General features: G+C 40.3%; 1 protein-coding gene across 2 annotated transcripts in view; it reads left to right on the top strand.

Moving 5' to 3' along the window:
- The first annotated feature begins 4,939 nt into the window (after window positions 1–4,939).
- The window catches only part of CCDC175 (coiled-coil domain containing 175), an 82,508-nt gene continuing 65,447 nt past the window's right edge, over window positions 4,940–22,000 (top strand). Inside the window, exons 1-6 of one of the 2 annotated variants that reach the window (XM_064374894.1) lie at window positions 4,940–5,100; window positions 6,368–6,453; window positions 8,395–8,506; window positions 12,878–13,013; window positions 16,300–16,528; window positions 20,874–20,996. In XM_064374894.1, coding sequence (XP_064230964.1) covers window positions 4,944–5,100; window positions 6,368–6,453; window positions 8,395–8,506; window positions 12,878–13,013; window positions 16,300–16,528; window positions 20,874–20,996 — 843 coding nt within the window. In that variant the 5' untranslated portion in view covers window positions 4,940–4,943. Of the gene's footprint in view, window positions 5,101–6,367; window positions 6,454–8,394; window positions 8,507–12,000; window positions 13,014–16,299; window positions 16,529–20,873; window positions 20,997–22,000 lie in introns of those variants that run through there. The other variant, XR_010342048.1, reaches the window with a different exon arrangement.

The raw sequence follows: 22,000 nt of genomic DNA, 5'->3' as shown, positions 1-22,000 counted from the left end.
TAGCCTGACCACAAGACAGACACTTTAGAAGCTGTGAGAATCCCAAAGGGTAGGAAATCTTTGTTGAATATATAAACATACTGCAGACCATCAAGGAGGAAAGCCAAGCTGAAGGTTTAAACTGGGGAAATCTTATTAGTACAAAATGCAGGAGGCCCAAACCTTTGCAGCCCCTAAAAAGGACTCACCCAGCCAGTTAGGCGAGTCACCCAACATAACGGGACTGATGTTGGGGTTCATAAGTAATAGTTTGGAGAACATATGTATGGCTGACATCCTGTGGAAAATCCTCCAGCTCTTCTGAACCCTCTTCTTTCCTGCTGCCTCCCAGAGAGGCTAGAAGTCCAGATTATCACTGTCCTAACCCCTTTTTCATGGGTGGCCTTGGGATCCAGCTCTAGCTGTTGAGACATAAAAGGAAGTGTATGGGACTCTGAGCAGATTTTCTTCCTTGAGGAAAAGGAAGAAGGGCTTCCACATATGACTCCTTTCCACTTCTCCTTGCCTTTGCACAAGGGTAGGGTGTGGATGTCTGGGGCTGCAGCAGCCATCTGTGACCATAAGGCAAAAAGCTTGATGATGAAATGACAACATGCACAAAGCACCGAAACATGCAACTACTTTCTATATATGAGATGTTGGACCCAACTACCAAGAATGGAACCTTGGCTTGATCTAACTCAGAGCCTAGGCCCAAGGAGTTTAGGCTTTGCCTAGAGGTACTAGATTTTTGCAAAGATGCTCTGAGAACAATGTTATCATCAAATATCATATAGACCTCACATACAGAGACTGCAAACCTGCCAGAACACATGAACATATCAATTCCTGTGCTAGTTAGGGGCCAAACTCCAAGGAACAGCTGCGTTCTTTCCCTGGCTCTAAAAGCAGCAGGGGGTCAACAGAAACAAATTTGCTTATGATAACTAAAAATCTTACATCAGCACAGGACTGGAGGATTCTCAATGTCATTCTGGCTGCTCAGCAAAAGTCCTTTTTAACATTACTGACTGGAAGATAAATGTATCTGTTTGTGTTACCAAAATAAAAATACATGAGAAAAGGACATGGATTTCGGCCAAGTGAACACCATCTGTAAGTAGTGAAGGCTGAGAATGCTTTTTTTATAAGTCAATTATTTTTAAAGTTTCCTGTAGCTGCTGTTACAAATTACCACAAATTTAGTGGCTTAAAACAATACAAAAGTATTATTTTAAGTAAAGTAAATTTAAAATTAAACAATACTTAAAACCAATATATTGTTTTACCATTTTGGAGGTCAGAAGTTCGAAATGAGTCAGTGAAAATAAGATATCAACACGGCTGCATTCTTTCTGGAGGCTCTAAGGGAGAATCTATTTCTTTGTCTTTTCTATTTCCAGAGACCATCTGCATTCCTTGGTTCATGGTCCCCTTCTTCTATCTTCAAAGCCAGCAGAGTAGCATCTTCAAATCTTTCTCTGACTTTGATACTGACTCTCCTGCCTCTGCCTTTCAGTTATAAGAACTCCGTGATTGCATTGGGCCCACCTGGACAATCGAGGCTACTTTCCCCATCTCAGAGTTTGCTGATTCGCAACCTTAGTTCCCTTTACAATCTTAGTTATCCCTTACCAGGTAACCTAATATATTCACAAGTTCCAGGGGTTAGGATGTGTACATTTGGGGAAGACATTATATTACCTACCACACCTCTAATTTCACTAACCAGGAATAACCACAGTTAACATTTTAGTAAACAATTCTTCTCAAACCATTTTCTATGCATATGTATATAGAGATATGCCTATATACATCTCTATAGATGTATGGATTTATAAAAATTAAATATTAATTGAATACTGTACATTTCTTTTTCAACTTGCTTTTCCCACTTTACACATATGTATGTGTATGTACATGTACATTTCTACCCACTATTCTTAATAGGTACCCCATTATTACTTTACCATTAGTGTTTTCTAAGTATCTACCATGTGCTCACTTAATTTAACCCTTTGAACAATCCTGTGAGCTGAGAGTTGCTATCACCATCCTTTAGAGCTGGGATACTGGCAGCATGCGCTGAGAGGCTGTCTCAGGGGATACCTGAACCAATCAGTGGTGGAACGCACTTGAATCCACCAGAACCCAAGCTCTTAACCACATGGATTGTCTCCTAGATTGTTCCACGGCATGGATATCCCATATATTACTTAAAAACAGTGTCCTACTATAGATCATTTGCGCTATTTTTCAGTATTTAAAACGGAATTGCAATAAACGAGTTTATACCTATGTCCATGGACAAACATGTGACTATTTCTTTAAGAACAATTGTTGGAACAATTACTGCACGCCAAGGCTCCTTATACAAATTTTCAAATTGTCGTTCAGATAGTATGCGTATTCCCAGTGTCAATACTTTGAAGTATTATTCTTTTTAATCTTAATATTATACGGAAATGAGAGTATTATTTTTCTTTGAATGCTAATGAGGGTAAAGGTTTTTTCAATATGTTTCTTGGAATTTTTTTATTAAGTGCTGATTCCTGTTGTTTGCCTAGATTTCTATTTCAGAATTAATAGTTTCTTTTGAAAAATTATGGTTGAATTTTGTATAGGGCATCCCATGTAAAAGGAACCATGAAACAAAGTAGAAACTGATGATTTCTCACAAGGTTCACGGAAAAGAAAGTATTAGAAACTTGAAGGGAAATAGAGAAATATAAAAATTTAGAAAATCTATAACAAATCCAGTAAGTGGGGAGGACACCAAATGCCTTAAGATTAGTCTTCATGCATAGATAATGGAGAGCAATGTGATCCAAATCAGGTGATGAGTAGGAAGAGTCTTCTGGTGACAGCATAAGGGTTGCCTTGAAGTAGTCCAGTCTAGATATTCCCAGAAGAGAAGGAATTTGTTATAAGGGCTAAGAGGGTAAAGAAGACCTCAGTGATCAGAGCTGCCATAACACCTGTACTGTACGCACAAGCTCATATTTAGTGCTGAGCAGCTGGAGACTGCCGGAGTCACTAGCTCCTACTCCTGCCACCTCCGGAGGCACCAAAACTGCTCGGGCCTACAGTTGACTGTAGCCTGAAACTACCACTTGTGGAGGCAGAAATCACATGATTTCTTGGCCTTCAAATCTCCCACCAGTATCTCCCACTAGTGGAACTTACCAAGAAAACAGCTGGCAAGGACATCCAGGACATGTCATTTCCAGGCTTCTTGCTCCTGCCACACAGAGGAGGACCCAGAAGGGCAGGAACAGATTTGAATATCAATAGACCAAATCCAGCAAAAAAGGGGGATGTTGTCCAGGATGCTGTTCAACACCAAAATATGGCTTTACCTGGATGAAGGAGGCCTGGATTCTAGAACTAGTTGTGCTATTGATGTGCTGTGACCCCTCCAAGGCAGTGTTGTACAGTGGTTCAGGATGTAGCTTACTGCCCTCATTTGCAAAGCAGGCATTAATATCTAGCTCAAAAGATTATTTGTGAGAGTTAACTGGGGTACTGCAGCTGGGCACGGTGGCTCACGCCTGTAATCCCAACACTCTGGGAGGCCAAGGCAGGTGGATCACAAGGTCAGGAGTTCGAGACCAGCCTGGCCAACATGGTGAAACCTCATCTCTACTAAAAATACAAAAATTAGCCAGGCGTGGTGGCAGGTGCCTATAATCCCACCTACTCAGGAGGCTGAGGCAGGAGAATTGCTTGAACTCTGGAGGCAGAGGTTGCAGTGAGCTGAGGTCATGCCATTGCACTTCAGCCTGGGCAATAGAGCAAGACTCCATCTCAAAAAAAAAAAAAAGAAAAAAGAAATGGGGTACTGCAAAGTATTTAAAACAATGCCAGGAACAAAATAAGCATTTAACAATTGATAGCTATTGTCATTGTTATCATTGTAATATCAATTTTGCCATCTGTAGAGAAAAGGAGTGTTGAATCACCTTTGCTTCTCTCTAACCCATCAGAGAAAAAGGAACTGACAGACTCAAACTGAGCCAGCCTCATGTTAAACTGAATTTTGGAGATTCAGAGAAACATAAATAATATCCTCCTGACCCTGTCATCACGGAGCTCACAGTTCGATGGGTGGACAGAGAAAAATCACTATGATTCTGAGTGATACACTAGATATAAGAAAAGTTATAAAAAGAATACAAGAGAAGGTTTTGTAACATAATAAAAGGATTCATACTGATTTCACTTTATTTTTTAATTTTATTTATTTTTCTTGAGATGGAGTTCACTCTTGTTGCCCAGGCTGGAGTGCAATGACCCGATCTCTGCTCACTGCAACCTCTCCCTCCCGGGTTCAAGCGATTCACCTGCCTCAGCCTCCTGAGTAGCTGGGACTAGAGGCACCCGCCACTATGCCCGGTTAATTTTTGTATTTTTAGTAGGAACGGGGATCAGGCTGGTCTTGAATTCCTGACCACAGGGGATCCTCCCGCCTTGGCCTCCCAAAGTGCTGGGATTACAGGCATGAGCCACAGCACCCGGCGCAGATGTCACTTTAAATCCAATATTATTCTCTGGTGGTCTTGAGCATAGTCGCCCGCACCTCAGTTTACTTGTCTGTAAAAGCAGAGGTATTAAAAGAGCCTGCTCACAAAGTCCTCGTGAAGATTGAGCTACTGTATATAAAGGTTCTCCTGCAGTACCAGGCACAAAGATGCGCTCAAAAGTGATCATTATTATTCCATTGGTCCACAAAAAAGACACAGGCCTAAACTAACGAAATGGAAATGGAAAGGGGAAAAAGTCGGCTAAAGAGAGTCATTCTTCCCAGACTGCTTAATGACTACGGATAAAAGCAGAGAACAAGGGAGGTACCCACTAGAAGCGCTGGCCACGAGGGGGCGCCCCCGGAACTCGACGTCCTCGTTGCCCGTGGCGACCGGCGGTCCTTGGCTCTGGCTTCCGGGGCTGTCAGCTAGAGCGGCAAAATGGCCCTGAGCTCCTGGACCCCAGGGCTGAGGGCTGGCGAGAAGCTGGTGCAGGCAGCAGCCGTCTCCACTGGCCGCTCCCTGGAGTTATGCACCGTCCCCTCCACCCTGGGCTCCTCTGTCGCGGTCGAGGCACTGGAACAGCTGTTTGTTGTGGGTAAGACGCCCCTCGGACGCCTGAAGGGAACTCTCCTCAGAGGTGGCGCTTAGGAGGCGCTCAGCGGGAACCCTGAGCGGGGACTTTCCCGGAACCAGGGCATCCCTGACCGGGGCAGAGCCTTCTCCCCGCTCCTTGGAGGCTGGGGAGAGAGGTGGCGGGTGGGGTCAAGTGCCCAGCTTTCCGGCTCTAGCGCAGCTGAGGTGACTTTGCTCAACTCTCAGTAATGGTTGGTAACAAATCCGGGACTCCCAAGCCACTGCCCTATGCCTGCGACCAGAGTACACACCTGCATTTAGGTTACGCCTTCGATTTCAGTTCTCTTCCCGCCTTTCCTTTACAAGTTAACATTCTCCCACATTTTGCCATGGCAAACTGGAGAATTAAGCAAATGGGAAAGGGAGTGTTTAAGAGGCTCCTGTTGTGTTAAGCAAGGAAAATTAGATGTAAAAGGTTGTTTAGGAGATTCTAATAGAAAAGGACCTTGGATGGGGCCAGGCGAAAATACTTTTTCAGTTAGAAAGCTGAACCTGTCTGTAATCAAGTCACTTAAGTTTAAGGTAAGACAGTCCAAGAAAGGGTGTTTCTTGTTCAGTGCAAAACCCATTTAGGCCAAACAGCAGAACATTTCAGTGCTTCACTAGAATCATCCCGTTTCTTCAAGATAATCATACTGATTTATGTTACAATGTTACTATTAATTTGGGATAGTTTTAATTTTCCTTCTTAAATGCACTAGGTTAATTTCACAGTTCTTATCAAATATGCTTGGGTAAATATTATCATGAAGAATGTTAACCACTGAGAAGACCTAAAGTTACTAAGACCTAAATTATTCACATGTATCCGAGGTCATTGTCAATGATAAAGCTAGGACCTTGAACTCCCTTCATACTTGATCTCTAGATCAGCATGCCAGAGCAAACCTAGTACTTATGTACAAATACATTTTTCTGTTAATGATGTCTAGACACGTAGAACATTTTTCATAGGAAAAAAATCATTGTGCCTTCTTGCTCTGAGTGGGAATTATAAATATTAATATGTAAATCTCCAGCACATTTGTCCTCAAGGAGCTTAAAATATATACCTAAATTATAATATGGAATAGGAAGTCAGCACAAAAGAGATTAGTGTAATGTACAATAGAAATTCAGAGATTGAAGATGCAACTTCCAGCCGAGTAAGCATTTGAGCTAGATTATAAAAGGCTAAGTAGGATTTGGATAGATAAATAAGAAATCTTTATTTTCTAATTTTTTTTCAGAGCGATCACTACAAAGTGACTATTTTAAATGCAATGAAGAAGCAAAGATCTTTCTTAAGGACATTGCTGTAGCGGTTAAGAAATTGGTATTGTTTTATCTATAAGAACTATTTCTTCAATCTTCCACACATTGCTTCATCAAACTTTCATTTAGTACCAACTCTGTTCAAAGTATTAAGTAGATGACTAGGGAATACAGTTACCCTTAACTTAAAAATATTTTTCTCTCTGTTTTGTAAGTATTTGCACAATTTTTGATCAACTGTGGATTGTTGCTTGATTTTCCAACTAGAAAACTAAAGCTTGCCCTCATCCGCAGCATAAACCCCTTGCTTAAAATAAACACACAATCTCTGGAATAAATTTCAAGCATGGTGCCAAGTAACTCAGTTCTCTATAAGCAGTTCCTTGAATACCTGGTCAAAGATTATTTGACATCTGTTCCACTGAAGTAGACTGTACTGTTAGTGAAAACAAAGTGAAACTCTTTCAGTTACACTTATCTGGCCCCTATCAAAGACATGTTGAAGAAATATTTAAAGTATTTTCTTCTGAGGTGTCACAGACATCTCTTTTCAGCCATGGATGATATTGACAATGCTTTCTTGGCACTGTCAGAATGGTGAGGCTCTTCATTTTATTTAAAAATATTGAATAAGAATCTACTACATATCAAATAGCTAAAAATGTAGAAATATGGCTGTAAATGAGTTTGAATCCCCAGACTGCTGATAAAACTCTTATCCCTTTACATTTTATATAATTATACATTCATATATATATACTACATAATCATACTTTACAATCCTACTTAATTGGATAGATACATGTAAACACTTAGGGGACGTGTGTGTTGTGCAGCACTGTGGTACTGTGGAAACATTTTTCCCTGCGGGTTCCTTCTTTCAGTTATGTCTTTCTCTAGGATCTTAAGGGGCCAAAATATTTATTGTGACTAAAGTATCTAATGTGTATTCATTTAATATCTGAGCTGTGAAATCTCTTAAAAAAGAGAGATCAAGCTGGGCATGGTGGCTTACACCTGTAATCCCAGCACTCTGGGAGGCGGAGACGGGTGGATTACTTGAGGTCAGGGGTTGGAGACCAGCCTGGCCAACATGGTGAAACCCTATCTCTACTAAAAATACAAAAATTAGCCTGGCATGGTGGCAGGATCCTGTAATCCTAGCAACTTGGGAGGTTGAGGCAGGAGAATTGCTTAAACCCAGGAGGCAGAGGTTGCAGTGAGCTGAGATCGCCCTACTGCACTCCAGCCTGCATGACAGAGTAAGATTGCATCTCAAAAAAAAAAAAAAAAAAAACCCAGAGATCAATTCTTTTATTTTTAAAGTAATACATTTTCACTGTTATAAAATTAATACATATTGACTTTGGACAATTTGGAAAGAAACAGATAAGCAAAAGGACCACATTAAAATAATCACAATTAATGCTGATGAATATACTTTCTACTTTCAGAGTATATAGGTGATAACTGCATTGAATTTCATTTTATACAGAAAAGTGATCATGCCATATATGTAATTATATAGTCTGCTTTTTATAATTCATAAAATATAATGGCAGTTTCTCAGGTTATAAAATAGCTCTAGCTATTATGACCATTTATTTAAAAGATGATTTATCTATTTTTTCCCACTAACTGATTTCTGAGTGGTATTTCCTTTCTTAAAGTAGCCTCACCTAAAAGTAATAATAACAGCTTTACCTATTTGTTTGGGTTTGTATGTGTGTATGAGAAAACCATTGTTCTCTTTATACCTAAGCATATTTTTATAGGCAATTTCCATATTTTAATAAGTAGCTTTTTTCTCAATATTACCATTTTTGTTAGAGTCTTTCCTTTTAAATGGATTGAAACAGCATGTAAGAAACAGATATTCATAAGGAAAATATTTAATATAATTATATTTTGACCCCTGAAAACATTTATAGGACATCGTTTAGGAAATCAGTCTTACTATTTTAGTGTCTTAACTTTTTAAAAATGTAATTTAAATTTTCAGGAAGAAATGAGAAAATCCACAATTGATCTTTTGGAGATTGAAAGCATGGAACTCAACAAACTATACTATCTATTGGAAACTCTTCCCAATAGCATTAAGAGGGAATTGGAAGGTACTTTTGAGGTTATCAACTGTGGAAATTTAGTTGATCTTACAAGAAAGTAGAATGAAGTACTTTTAACAAGATAAGTTTTGTAAGTATTGCTCATGTAAAGTATAACTAGAAAGCATACATGACACAAACACAGTAAGATCCATAATAATTTTCTCTTACATTTTAAGTGGAAATAGTATATTTATAGTTGAATTTATATAATTTGGTTTCTAAATAGACTGTAGATAAATGGATCAGCGCATTCCAAATTGATATTTATCCAATTAAATTAGGCAACTTGGCTGGCCTAAACCACCATTCTACTTTCTGTCTGAGTTTTGGGTACTCTAGGTACCTCATATAAGTAGTATCTTGCAATATTTGCCTTCACGACTGGCCTCCTTCACTTAGCATAATGTCTTCAAAGTTTATTCATACTGTTGTATGTGTCAGAACTGCCTTTCTTTTTATGGCTGAATAATAGTCCATTGTTTGTATCTATCACATTTTGCTTATTTATTCATCTGCAAATTGTCACTTGGGTTTCTCCCATCTTTCAGCTGTTGTGAATAATGCTGTTAAGAACATGGGTATTCAAATACGGGTTGAGCATCCCTTATCCAAAACAGTTGTGACCAGAAGTGTTTCTGATTTCTCATTTTTTTTTTTAGGAATTTGGAATATTTGCATTATACTTACTAGTTGAACATCCCTAATCCATAAATCTGAAATGCTTCATTGAGCATTTCCTTTGATCATAATGTAGGTGCCCAAAAGATTTGGGGTTTTGAAGCATTTCCAAAATTATGCTCAAAGGAAATGTTCTTTGGAGCATTTCAGTTTTCAGATTTTTGGATTAGGGATACTCCACCTGTATCCAAGTCCTTGCTTTCAGTTGTTGTTGTTGTTGTTGTTGTTGTTTGTATATTTATGCATAAGTGGAATTGCTAGATTGTATGGTAATTCTACATTCAATTACTTTTTATTTTTTTACTGGGGTCAGATCTTACAGAGTCATATATTCAATATTTTGAAGGTCTGCTTTGCTGTTTTCAACAGTGGCTGCACCATTTTATGTTGCCACCAACAATGCACAAGGGTTCCAGTATCTCTACATCCTTGCCAGTGCTTGTTATTTTTCAGATGGTTTTGTTTTTGTTTTATCTGATTGCTATCCTGATGGCTGTGAAGTGAGATCTCATTGTGATTTGATTTGCATTTCCCCAATGATTAGTGATGTTGAGCTTCTTTTTGTGTGCTATTGGCCATTGGTAAATCTTTTTTGGAGAAGTATCTATTCAGGTCCTTTACCCATCTTTTAATCAGGTTGGTTTTCTTTGTTGTTGCTGAGTTGTAGGAGTTCTTTATGTACTCTGAATGTTAACCACTGATTAGATATACTATTTGCAATATTTTTTTCCATTCCATGGGTTGCCTTTTCACTCTGATGATAGTGACCTTTGCTGCACAAAATTTTGGGTTTTGATGCAGTCTAATTTATCCCTTTTTTCTTTTGTTGTCTGTGCTTTTGGTAGCATATCCAAAAATCCATTGCCAAATTCAATGCCATGAAGCTTTTCCCCCTGTTTTCTTCTAAGAGTGCTCTTATGTTTAGGTCTTCGACCTTTTTTGAGGGGGGTAAATTTCGTATTTGGGGTAAGTTAAGAGTCCAACTTCATTTCTCCAGATGCCAGGAATGTTGGCTGAGGCTCACAGCTGAGTTCTCCAGGGATTACCTTCAACAAAAGAGAGAAGGGGCCAGGCGTAGTGGCTCACGCCTGTAATCCCAGCACTTTCGGAGGCCGAGGCGGGCAGATCACTAGGTCAGAAGTTCGAGACCAGCCTGGCCAACATAGTGAAACCTCATGTCTACTAAAAATACAAAAAAGGAAAAAAAAAAGCTGGGCATGGTGGCACATGCCTGTAGTCCCAGCTACTCGGGAGGCTGAGACAGGCAAATCGCTTGAACCTGGGAGGCAGAGGTTGCAGTGAGCCAAGGTCACGCCACTGCACTCCAGCTTGGGCAACAGAGTGAGACTTCGTCTCAAAAAAAAAAAAAAAAAAAAGGAAGCTTCACTCCAAGTTATGTTCTCTCCCCATGCCTGCCACCCACATTGATGATTGGTCACTATGAGGGTACGAAGGCCTGGCTCCCTTGCCTCAATGTAGAACAACTCTAGAGCATCATCACAGCTCCAAAGCTCATCACAATTTAATCTCCTCCTCTGCCCAGCCTTTTATTTCCTCCAAAGAGATGTTCCTCAGAGCATTACACAATCAGTGCTCCCCACACACATTTTAAAATCTGTTTCCCAGAGAGCCCAACCTAAAAAGAGTGGTCTTAATAAGTAAAAAAATAAAAAGTAGATTTTCCAGTTAGCCATCTAAATTTTCCCCTTTACCAGCTGGCACAATGTTAAACTGTGTCAGCAGAGGGCATAGGAGGGATATGGAGGAGGAAGGGGTTTCTTCCTGGTTCCAGTGTGCTCAGCTTGGCTGACTCTTGCAGTGCGTGCAGCTTCTCCAGGCTGTGGCCCTGCAGCATCCAGCAGTCTACAGTGCCCAGCAGCTTCCCCCAATACCCGTTGGGTAGCTTCAGCCACCAGTGAGGCACCTCTCCATGAAGAGCTTCTCTGGCACCCTCTTGGGTAGTTTTGCAGTGAGTTCTAAGTATGGCATCTTTCTGTGGGCAGGTGCCCCTAACACCCCCAGAGAGCAGATTTCCAGCAAGTCCCATCAGCCCAGCATTTCAGGAACTTCTCTGCCTTCTAATGAGGCACAGCCTCTTTAATGAGGCCTAGATCCCAGATCTCAAGGTGCTATTTCCTCGAGCACTGTATCTCAGCCCTAGGGATGGTGGCTACCCTTATGTCTGCTATTTCTGAACGCTTTCAAGTTCTCTTCACTTCTTACCACCCATTCCCTAATCCTCTAATTACTCTAATCCTCGGTTGTAGTTAATAATTTACTCTATTAAACTTTCCCTTTTCAATTTACTGTGAGATTTCTATCTCCTAATTGGACCCTGACTGATAGAGTGAGTTTAAAACAATATGCTTGATGTTAGTCTAGTTTGACAGGGAAAATACAACAAACTATATGTGCAGAGAAAGAAAATCAGATTTAGAAAAAAATGCACCAAAGGTAGAATTAAGAGTGTTTTTTTTTCCTTTGTTTGCTGTTCCTTATTTTCTAGATTGGGTTGCTTTTATAATCAGAAACAAATATTTTAGAAGGGGGAAAATATCTTAATAGCTTATAAGGTCTTTGATACATGCTAAATGCTTAACCAAGTAATTTAATTAGTTGGCCTTATGTCATAAGTCCTTGCTATTCAAAGTGTGGTCTTTGTGTCAGCAGCATAAGCAACATGTAAGAACTTGTGAGAAAATACAGAATCTCTGGGCCCATCCTAGACCCACTGTATCCGAAGCTGCATTTTAACAAGATCTCCAGCTGATGTATGTGCATATTTGAGACACCAAGTTTGAGAAGGCCTTCTGCAATAAGCAATTTAACTAGTAGCCTAGAAAGAAAAAATATCCTAGCTCTCTCAGGAGAGCTATGAGCTAGTTTCTAGGGAATTTGTTATGTAGAAATGAGTAGTCCAGCACCTTTCTAAACATCAGTGTTCAAAAATTCATGCATATTGACCATCTGTCATGCACTGAGATAATCCTCTGAAGTCACATGTGGTTACACTGACTTGTTATTTGTCGATGAATAATTATTTCTTTAATACATTGGGTTCCCCAGAAAGCAGAGCCTGAGGTAATGGCTTTTGCATTATTATTTTATTAGAGAGTATAATCCAAAGAGGAGGATGAGATAAGGAGACCAAAGCAGGGGACAAGGAAGAGATAATATGTGGTATATTATGATGGTGGCTGCTGCTAAGTGGAACTAATTAATTATGAGAAGAAGCCCCCAAGACCCAGTGTTATTTCTTTTCAGGACCATCTATCAGTGTGAGAGAGGGAGAAATATTTATGCACTGCCTCCTGTCTGTCATTGGTCTGATGCTTGCCCTACCTCTTACACTTCTGGGTTATACATGCATGGGTGTGGGTGCATAAAGAAGCCTCATGGTAGAAATTATAGAAGTCCTAAGCAGGAGGTGAGAAGTGTGTGGAATCACAGGCACTAGCAGACTACACCTGTCTGAAGATGATCCAAGGCCACAGAAAGCTGATCACTATAGCACCAGCAGAAATGAGAAATAATTAGTAGGTAAGATTGAAAGGGACCGAGGGAGTAAGAGGTGCCTGATAAAAAACATTATTAAAAGAGTATTTCAAAGAAAGACTTTTTTTTCAGGATTTGAAAACTCAGTATCTATAATCGTGCTCTTCCTCAAATAATGTAGTAATATTTCCACTTACTTTGAAGAATGTGTCAGAGATGCTCGCAGATTAAATCTTTTTGAGATAAATACAATAAAAATGAGAATTATAAGGACAGAGAAAGAAATAGAGCTGCTGAAGAAGAAAATAACTGACCTGACAAAATATAATGAAGCTCTGGGGTAGGTATTCTTATATTCAGTATTTGAGGGAGAAGGGGTCTGTGGCTGGAATGGGAAGATTGTTGGAAGGGGTTTACTCTCTGATCTGAACTGGGGCAGGGCAAGTTGAGGGGTGAAAATGGGTTGTAGGAGATGACCCTGGCTGATGGGGCAGGGAAGGTGATGGATGCAGAGGACTGAGGAGGAGAGCAGAAAATCTTCAACCACAGCAGCCAGCAGACCTGTAATATTTCAAAGTCAGTCCAGCTTCCCAGCAGCAACTACTGTTTATAAATCACACTACCTCTGATGCTACCTCCAAAGGTAGACACACAGTGGGTTTCGTTTCCATTTTCATAGAATTAAGTTTACAAACCCCCACCACCAAAGTAAGAAATCTGGCAGGGATTATATTGTAAATCTAATATCAAACCAGACCTATTGTATCTATTTCAGTTCATTGAAGATATTTAGTCATATTTGTAATCCACTGGAGGACTGAGGATGGGGCTAGTTCCAGATTTTATCTGTAATTAAATGAGACAGTATATGAAACTGCCTGTAGCTCAGGATCTGACACCCCTTAGTGAGCCTCATTTTCTCCATCTGTGAATTGGGGATCACAACTCTTCGGTAGCTCATGAAAGGAAGAGATATATTCTGAAAGAAGGAACCCCTTGAAGAATTACTCACCCCATGAGAAAATTTGATAAATTTTAATAAATATCATAAATATCAGCATGTTAGTTTCCAGAGTGAGAAATGTTCACAAGGAAACCTTATCATAGGGGAAAAAGTCTTCTTGGGAAGCTAAAATAATCAGAGGGTTGCCTGGTGCCCCATATATCAAATTAACAGAAATCAGGTAGAGATCTCCAGGCCCAGGGACATGGATTTCAAACCAAGCTCTCAGAACACCTGTGCTGGGAGATGCTCCATGAAAGAGAAAGTTTATGATTATATAAGTTTGAGAAAAACCAGATACTCTAATCCCTGTTGGGGATTCACAATGCAGATTTGTGCATGGTGCATGCTAGCCACAATGGCCAGAGCCTGCTACATAAACTAGACTATCTGTTCCTAAACTAATAACAAGAAAAATAATACCCAGGCTAGGTATTTATATCAACTGGTCCCAACATCACATTCCTATAGACCAATGATTCTCAAACTTGAGCTTGCATCAGAATCACCTGGAGGGCTTGTTAAAACCCAGCAGCAACTACTGTTTGTAATTAAAACAAATTACTGGTACTTGCTTCCAAAATTTCTGATTTAATAGATCTGGGAGGAGTGGCATGGGACAAGAATTTGCATTCCTGACAAATTCTCAGGTGACGCTGCTGCTGCTGATCCTGAGCACATTGGGGGATCCACTGCTCTAGACAAATCTTTATGGAAAGGCCATAACAAACAGAAGGTGGTGCCAGTTGTGTTGGCATCATCAAGCTACAATCATTTGTTGCATCAATTTTTCAAGGAAAAATGCATATCAAAGTGTCCACAAGCTCTGACAGGTGGTGGGTATGTCTCCTGTCCTGGGCAATTTTCAAAACCTAGATACAGACAGAGCAACTGTTTGAATGTGCTTTCCTGAGGCTCCACACTGCGTTTGTGAGTGTTCTTTTCTTCTCAGCCCATCACAGCACACCTAGTGAGGTTTTTTGAGTTTACTTATTTTGCTTTGTTTCCCGGAGGCTCCACAGTCCTCAGGTTGATTCATTCTTAGAAGCCTTCCTCTGCTGCATCCACAAAGGCTCTATTATCTGACCATCTACTGAGCCTCTCAACTAGGCTTCTCTTTATTCTTTTCTTTTGTGGGGTTTGACCTCTGGAAGCAAACTTCCCAACAGCCTGCTTTTACTTTCCTGAGCCTTCAAACACAATTCTTTTAAAAGTCGCTAGTCCTGAGGACTAGCCAAAGGAAAGGGGTCTTTACATTGCAGGAGCTTTTAAAAAGGAAAAATAGAGACCTGGCACTGATTGTCCCTTTTGTAAATCTTTTGTTGTTAGCCTCAAGGTAGACGTTTCTCCCAGTCTTAAGGTCTTCCTCAGGTGAACACTGACCAGCAATGGATGTGTGAGGTTAATGACTCCTATTGAGCTCAGCTTTGGCTCCAGCTGGGAGAAGCTAAGAGGGCTCAAATTAGGTTTCAAGCATCCTCCAAACAGTAAAGATGGACTCTTTTCTTTCCCTGATTTCTGTCCGGAGGAAGGTGAGCTTTCTGTTGGGCCCTCCCTGAAGGGCTGTAGCACTCAGGGTGGCTGGAGATGTGATGAGATGTTTCTCTTTCTTTGGCTTAACTGCATATCTCAGGATGATGAGATAGACATGATGACACTACATATCAAAACACTCATCTGGCCAGATCCCATTTACCTGTTCAAAACTACTTTTGAGTCATTGTATACTTTAACCCAAAAAATTCTGTGGTTACCACCAGGCATGTGGGGACTGGTGGGGCAAGGCAGGGCCACACGACATTCTAAAGTGGTATAAGTTGCACGGTTGATGCTTGTTTCCTGCTGTCCTCATCTCAAACATTTTTTTTTTTTTAATTTGAGACAGAGTCTCATTCTGTCAACCAGGCTGGAGTTCAGTGGCGTGATCTTGGCTCACTGCAACCTCTGCAGTCTGGGTTCAAGTGATTCTCCTGCCTCAGCCACCTGAGTAGCTGAGATTACAGGTGCATGCCACCATGCCTGTCAAATTTTTGTATTTTTAGTAGAGATGGGGTTTCAGCATGTTGGCCAGGCTGGTCTCAAACTCCTGACCTCTCAGGTGATCTGCCTGCCTTGGCCTCCCAAAGTGCTAGGCTCATAGGCATGAGCCACTGCTCCTGGCCTTCAACCAAGCTTAGAAAATCATAAACAGGCCGGGCGCGGTGTCTCAAGCCTGTAATCCCAGCACTTTGGGAGGCCGAGACAGGTGGATCACGAGGTCGAGAGATCGAGACCATCCTGGTCAACATGGTGAAACCCCGTCTCTACTAAAAATACAAAAAATTAGCTGGGCATGGTGGCGCGTGCCTGTAATCCCAGCTACTCAGGAGGCTGAGGCAGGAGAATTGCCTGAACCCAGGAGGCGGAGGTTGCGGTGAGCCGAGATCGCGCCATTGCACTCCAGCCTGGGTAACAAGAACGAAACTCCGTCTAAAAAAAAAAAAAAAAGAAAGAAAATCATAAACACAGTCATAAAATAAGTATTCTTGACAGTTTTCCTCTGCTGAGGATTCATCTCACCACAGAGACTTTATTCCTTTCTTAGGAGCTGTGCTTCTCACTCTGAGCAATTCTTTCCTCCCAGGGAGAAACAGGAAGAGCTAGCAAGGAAGCATGCGAGGTTTATCCTGTCACTTAACCAAACTATGGAGAAAAAAGCCACCACCACTGTTTACATAAATGAGACTTATACTGAAATAAACTTGAAGAGAGAAGACATAGCATTGCAAAAAAAAATTATTAAGGAGGCAGAAGAGCTAATGGAAAAAGAAAGGGCAGAATATCTAATGAGAAAACAAGAGTTGGCTGCACAGGTAAGTGACATGATTTATTCTTTAAAATACAGAATCTGGGGCAGGAAACGGGAAATAATTTATTTGTCCTCAAGGCTGGCAAGCAGCCTCTGTGGTGTCTTCTGTGAACACTGGGAAAATGGGATAAGTGGAAAACTCAAGGATACTTCCCCTCTGGGGGAAGATATTTGATGGGTAGCACATCTCAGTTCATGGGGATGAATATAAGTGACAGGATTTGTAACACTGGGGTGTCCCCTTGCTTATACGCAGCCATATAGGGACAAGGAATAGGCTACCATCTTATCTGGTTGCCTTTGGTAATCCTGAGACTGTATGGACAGGACCAGGGTGTTCAGACATTTATCAGCTCTGTTGCTCCTGATGAATGAATCAGAGAGAGCAGTGGCCTGCAGAGGGGCTGGACAGAACTGAGGGCCTTAAAGAGAAAACAATGTTTTGAGACCAGCAATTTTGTGAGGGTGGGGCAGGAATAGCTACTGCATCTTTTTCTGCCACTGTGGGGGCTGAACTCCCTGCTATGCCATGTTAATTAAAATTCAGCATCAGATCGGTTATGATTGTTTCTTCCTTGTCCTGCTTTAGTTGACTCAGGAGAGGTGGGCTGTCTGCATGTTAGGTGTTCCCAGCAACAGTCTTCATTCTCCTTCTGCAGTAGGGAAGCCTAGCTCATGATGCTGCTCTATCCATGATGGGAATTGGCATAACCTCAGGTTATAAATGTAGGAAGCTGGACTTAGACTTGCAATACTGACTGCTGTGTTAGAAAGAGGAGAGAAAGAAGGAAGGAAGGAAGGGAGGAAGGGAGGGAGGGAACAGGAAGGGAAGAAGGAAGGAAGGGAGGGAGGAAGGGAGGGAAGGAGGGAAAAGGAAGGGAGGAAGGAAGGAAAGGAGAAGGAATGGAAGGGGGATGGGGAGGGGGAGGGGGAGGGAGGGAGGGAATATTTATTAAATTACTTTTCTTGAGTCTTAATTAAAATTTAAATCATTAAAATCTAGCAGTAACTGATTCTTATGGCAATTGATTCCATGATAAGATTTGGGCTATTTCAAAATTCCAATCAAGTCTGGGCTTCTTTATCCTTAAAAGTGCCTACTTCTTCAGAAATCATTTTACACTGAAGCTATGTACTATTCTTCCTGAGTACAGAGAGCTTCACTCTAATCATCCCTGTAAGAGGGACGTTGTAAAGTAGCTGGCAAGGAGTCTAACTCAGTCCATTTGAACTGCTATAACAAAATAACTGAAACTGGATAGTTTGTAAATAACAGAAATTTCTCACAGCTCAGGAGATCCCAGATCAAGGTGCCAGCAGGTTCAATGTCTGGTGAGAGGCCAGTCTCCACTTCTAATATAATGCCTTGAATGATGCCTCCTCCAGAGGGAACAAATACTGTGTCTTCATGTGGAAGAAGGCAAAAAAAAAAAAAAAGACCTAGCTAAATGCCCTCCCACCCTTTTATATGGTTACTAATATCATCATGACGGTTCTGCCCTCATGACTTAATCGCCTCCTAAAAGCCCTGCCTCTTAATATTATCATATTGGCAATTAAGTTTGAACATGGATTTAGGGGTACACATTCACATCAGAGCGCATTTCTTTGGGCAGTCTGCAACTTCTAAACATAAATTATAAAAGCCAAGGTCCTTGAACCTTTCTTGAGATTGAAACTAGCTGTTAGCTTGGGTTGCAGTACTTGAATCAATTGAAATCTGTATCTCAAAAATAGGATAAGGTTCCTCTCACTGAGCTAGACCTTACTTGGATTTATTGTTATCACAATGAAAAGGAAGTTTCAGGACAACAAGGATCAAAAGGGATTTACTTTTTCGTTTCCTGTTGACAATGATGATAAACACTGAAAGCAGGATTCTGTTCTCTCTGATCAGTCCAGAATCCACACCTGGTATGGCTCACTTGAATTATAGGGCAAATAGTGGGGTGTGTCTGTGTGGGCATAACTGGCTAAGGACTTCCAGGGTGGTGGAGGAGTGGAGATCTGGGGAACCCTGTCACTTTTCTTTACTTCTCCTGGGACCAAAACATTCAGTCAAGGATGGCATCCAATCTGCATTTTGCCCACCAGAAGGTAAGCTGCCCAGGGCAGGAGTTTTGTCTGCTTCATTCACTGCTGTATCTTTAGCAGCAAGAACAGTGGCTGTGTACCTCACACATGGCAGACACACTATAATAATACTTTATTTAATGAATGAGTTAATAACTTCACAAGAAAGGAAGCCCAGAAAGGCTTCATATAGGGAATTTGCAAGCATGACAGGTTCCTCTTTCTTACGGTATGTAAATAGTCTATCTCAGGGGTCCACAGACTTTTCCTGAAAAGGGCCAGATACTAAATATTTAAGGCCATGCAGTCTCTGTTACAACTACTCAACTCTGTCATTTGAGCACAAAAGTAGCCACAAATAGAACCTACATGAATGAGAATTGCTTTTCATAAACAGGCGGTGCTGGATTTGGCTCATGGGTTGTTTGCCTACTCCTGCTCCATCTCCCAGGGAAAGGGTACCAGTTAGGATGCTTTCAGATGAAAAATGCAGAAGCCCTGACTCATGCTGGCTTAAACAGTAAGGGCCTTTATTATCTCACAATTTAGGAATTCCTGAGGTGGGGCAGCCTTTAGAACTAGTTAAGGCAGTGGGTCCTCTCTTCTTTCCTTCACCCTTCATCCTAAGGCATGGTCACAACATGGCTGCCAGTGACAGTTGGACCCTATGACCTGGCCAGGTTAAAATAGTGCCCATCAGCCTGGTGCAGTGACTCACACCTGTGATCCCAGCACTTTGGGAGACCAAGACCAGTGGATCACCTGAGATCAGGAGTTCAACCAGCCTGGCCAACATGATAAAAGCCCATATCTACTAAAAATACAAAAATTACCCATGTGGTGGCAGGCACCTATAATCCTAGCTACTCGGGAGGCTAAGGCAGGAGAATTGCTGGAACCTCAGAGGCAGAGGTTGCAGTGAGCCGAGATGACACCATTGTACTCCAGCTTGGGTGACAACAGAGAGACTCCAGCTAAAAAAAAAAAAATAGTGCCCATCCCTGGAACAACAATGTACTGTAAGGGAATGTCATGTCCAGTGGGTTAGACCAACTGAGGTGGATGGATATTAAAGAATTGACCACCAGTGTTTACTAAAGACACATCAAAGGCCATGGTCACAGCCTATTTGTTCCCTTCCTATGAGAAAGGAAAAACTATTACAGGTGTCAGAGAATCTTCAACCTATAATATTCCCGGCAACACCAAACAAAATAGTAGTTGCCAATATTATTTCTATGATTGCAAGACCTTGGGAGAAGGCTTCAGCCAAAGTATGAATGCAAATTTTTCGATTTCCTTTCTTTCAGGCATGTAATGCCATGATGGGATAATTTTGTAATATTTTGTGGAGACTGGGTCTCATTATGTTGCCCAGGCTAGTCTTGAATTCATGGCTTCAAGATGTGTTCCTGCCTTAGCCTCCTAAAATGCTGGGATTAGAGGCATGAACCACCTCTCCTGGCCAGATTTTCAATTTTCAGCAAAATTTATTAATCGTGAAGTTTCATTCATATGCATCTGTGCCCTGGCACAGTGATAATTAGTAATGATCATATTCATTCAGAGTAGCCACTTTGGGTGAAGCAGCTGGTGGCTTTAATGAGAAGTCACCCAGGCATATGTTTTCATAGCTCTTTAATACAGAGTTGAATGTGCTTTCCCAGGCCTTTCTACTTAGTTACCTTGTTCTTGGTAATCCATTTTACAGACAAATCCATGATATGTTTGATTTTGATAAGAGGGTGACATAGTTCGTTAGGGTCTAACAAGTGGTATTGTGATAAAACGGTAAGAAGTTTTTCAGGATTACAAGCTGCTCTGTCTTTAATGATTTTGTTTGCTCTGTGTTAAGCTGGTTTTATTTCCCATGAAATAATGTTAATTTAGATTCCTAGATAATTTCTTCATTCCTTCCTTTTACTTTTCTTGTCTGCTTAGTACATTGTAAATCTGGTCACTACTGCTGTGGTGATTTACTAGTAAATCACTACCTTGGCAATTGCTTTTATAATTAGTTATTAATAATCATTGTTATTATTGCTCTTAAAAATTTACTATTTCAATATTCAGCAATTACAGTTTGGCCCTTGTGGTTCATGATTTTTCCTGTGATACTGCAAAATAAGCAAACCCTAGTTTTTTGGTTTATTTTTTATTTATTGATATACTTGGATTGAATATGTTATACTTAGATTAAATATGAATTAGGTTGACACATTTTTTAAAGGATTTTCTAAACTTTTAAAATTGGTTTATTATGGTTGTCACTATAGATTAATGAATTTAAAAATATCTATGAAATAAAGAAAATGGAGACTTATAAAAAGAAGAAAGAATTGGATAAATTACAAACTAAAGCATCAAAAATAAAAGAAACAGTTACTACTTCTGCAGTGGTAAGAAAGAATAAACTATATATGTATTTTAAGCCTTATCTAGGCACCTCAATAAAAAAGGAGTTGATTTTAATTCATCTTCATGCCATGCTGAGAGGATGTTTTCTGCACATCAATATTTTCTGACACTTCCTTTACAGTGTTATGGTGCAATTGTGGTTTCCTCCTTGGGAATATAATGGGAAGAAGGAAATTAGGAATGCCTTAGGTACCAACTGAATTTGATGGGCCAAAATACTGTGAAAACATACAGAACTATCCAAATATACTGATATATATATAACATTTCCATGAGATTGCTTCATTTTGTATAACAAAATGAATAACCATGGGCTGAGTCCTTAGTTCTGAATGTGGAATAACAGAACAGAGTAGGCCGTCTATTAATATTGGGTACAGCAACATTAATATGTAAAGGAGGCCAGGTGTCTGTTGAACTAGAAAAGAAATATGTCAGAACTCTGTACTTCTGTTAGAAGACTGTGATAACATTTGCTGAACGGCAGCACTGTGATAAGTATTTTGTGAGGATTATCTTTATTTTAGAGATGAGAAAACATAAGCTGATGGAGGTGACTGTAATTGAGGTGGTTAATGTAAATATTATGTTAATTAAAGCAAAAATGCCTGTTAACCTCTTATCATGATTAATCAAATTAATGAATCTTTAGTATATTTTTTCTATGTGTCTTGAAAAATCACATGTAAAACTATACTGGTACAACAGTAAAACTTAATATTTTATATAGGGTGGTTCTGCTCATCTTAATTATAATATATCTATTATGATATCCAATTACAAAACATTAGTAAAATGAAAATTTCTTTCAAATATGTGCATTAAAAAAACATTATCTGTTTTTAAATTTCAACATAGTAAGGAAGCACTGGGCTTACAGGAAAATATAGAGGCTATATATAACATATTTTATCTGCGTGCCCAAGCTCATGTTTCCAGTTTTGGCCTCATAAATAATAAACCAAGCCCACCACCAACTAGCTTG

This window comes from Aotus nancymaae, unplaced genomic scaffold (assembly GCF_030222135.1).
Source record: "Aotus nancymaae isolate 86718 unplaced genomic scaffold, 86718_ANA_hifiasm-v0.15.2.pri h1tg000011l, whole genome shotgun sequence".
In the NCBI taxonomy this organism is placed as follows: Eukaryota; Metazoa; Chordata; class Mammalia; order Primates; family Aotidae; genus Aotus; species Aotus nancymaae.
The sequence above is the reverse complement of the archived record's forward strand: the minus strand, read 5'-3'. Positions and strand labels throughout refer to the sequence as shown.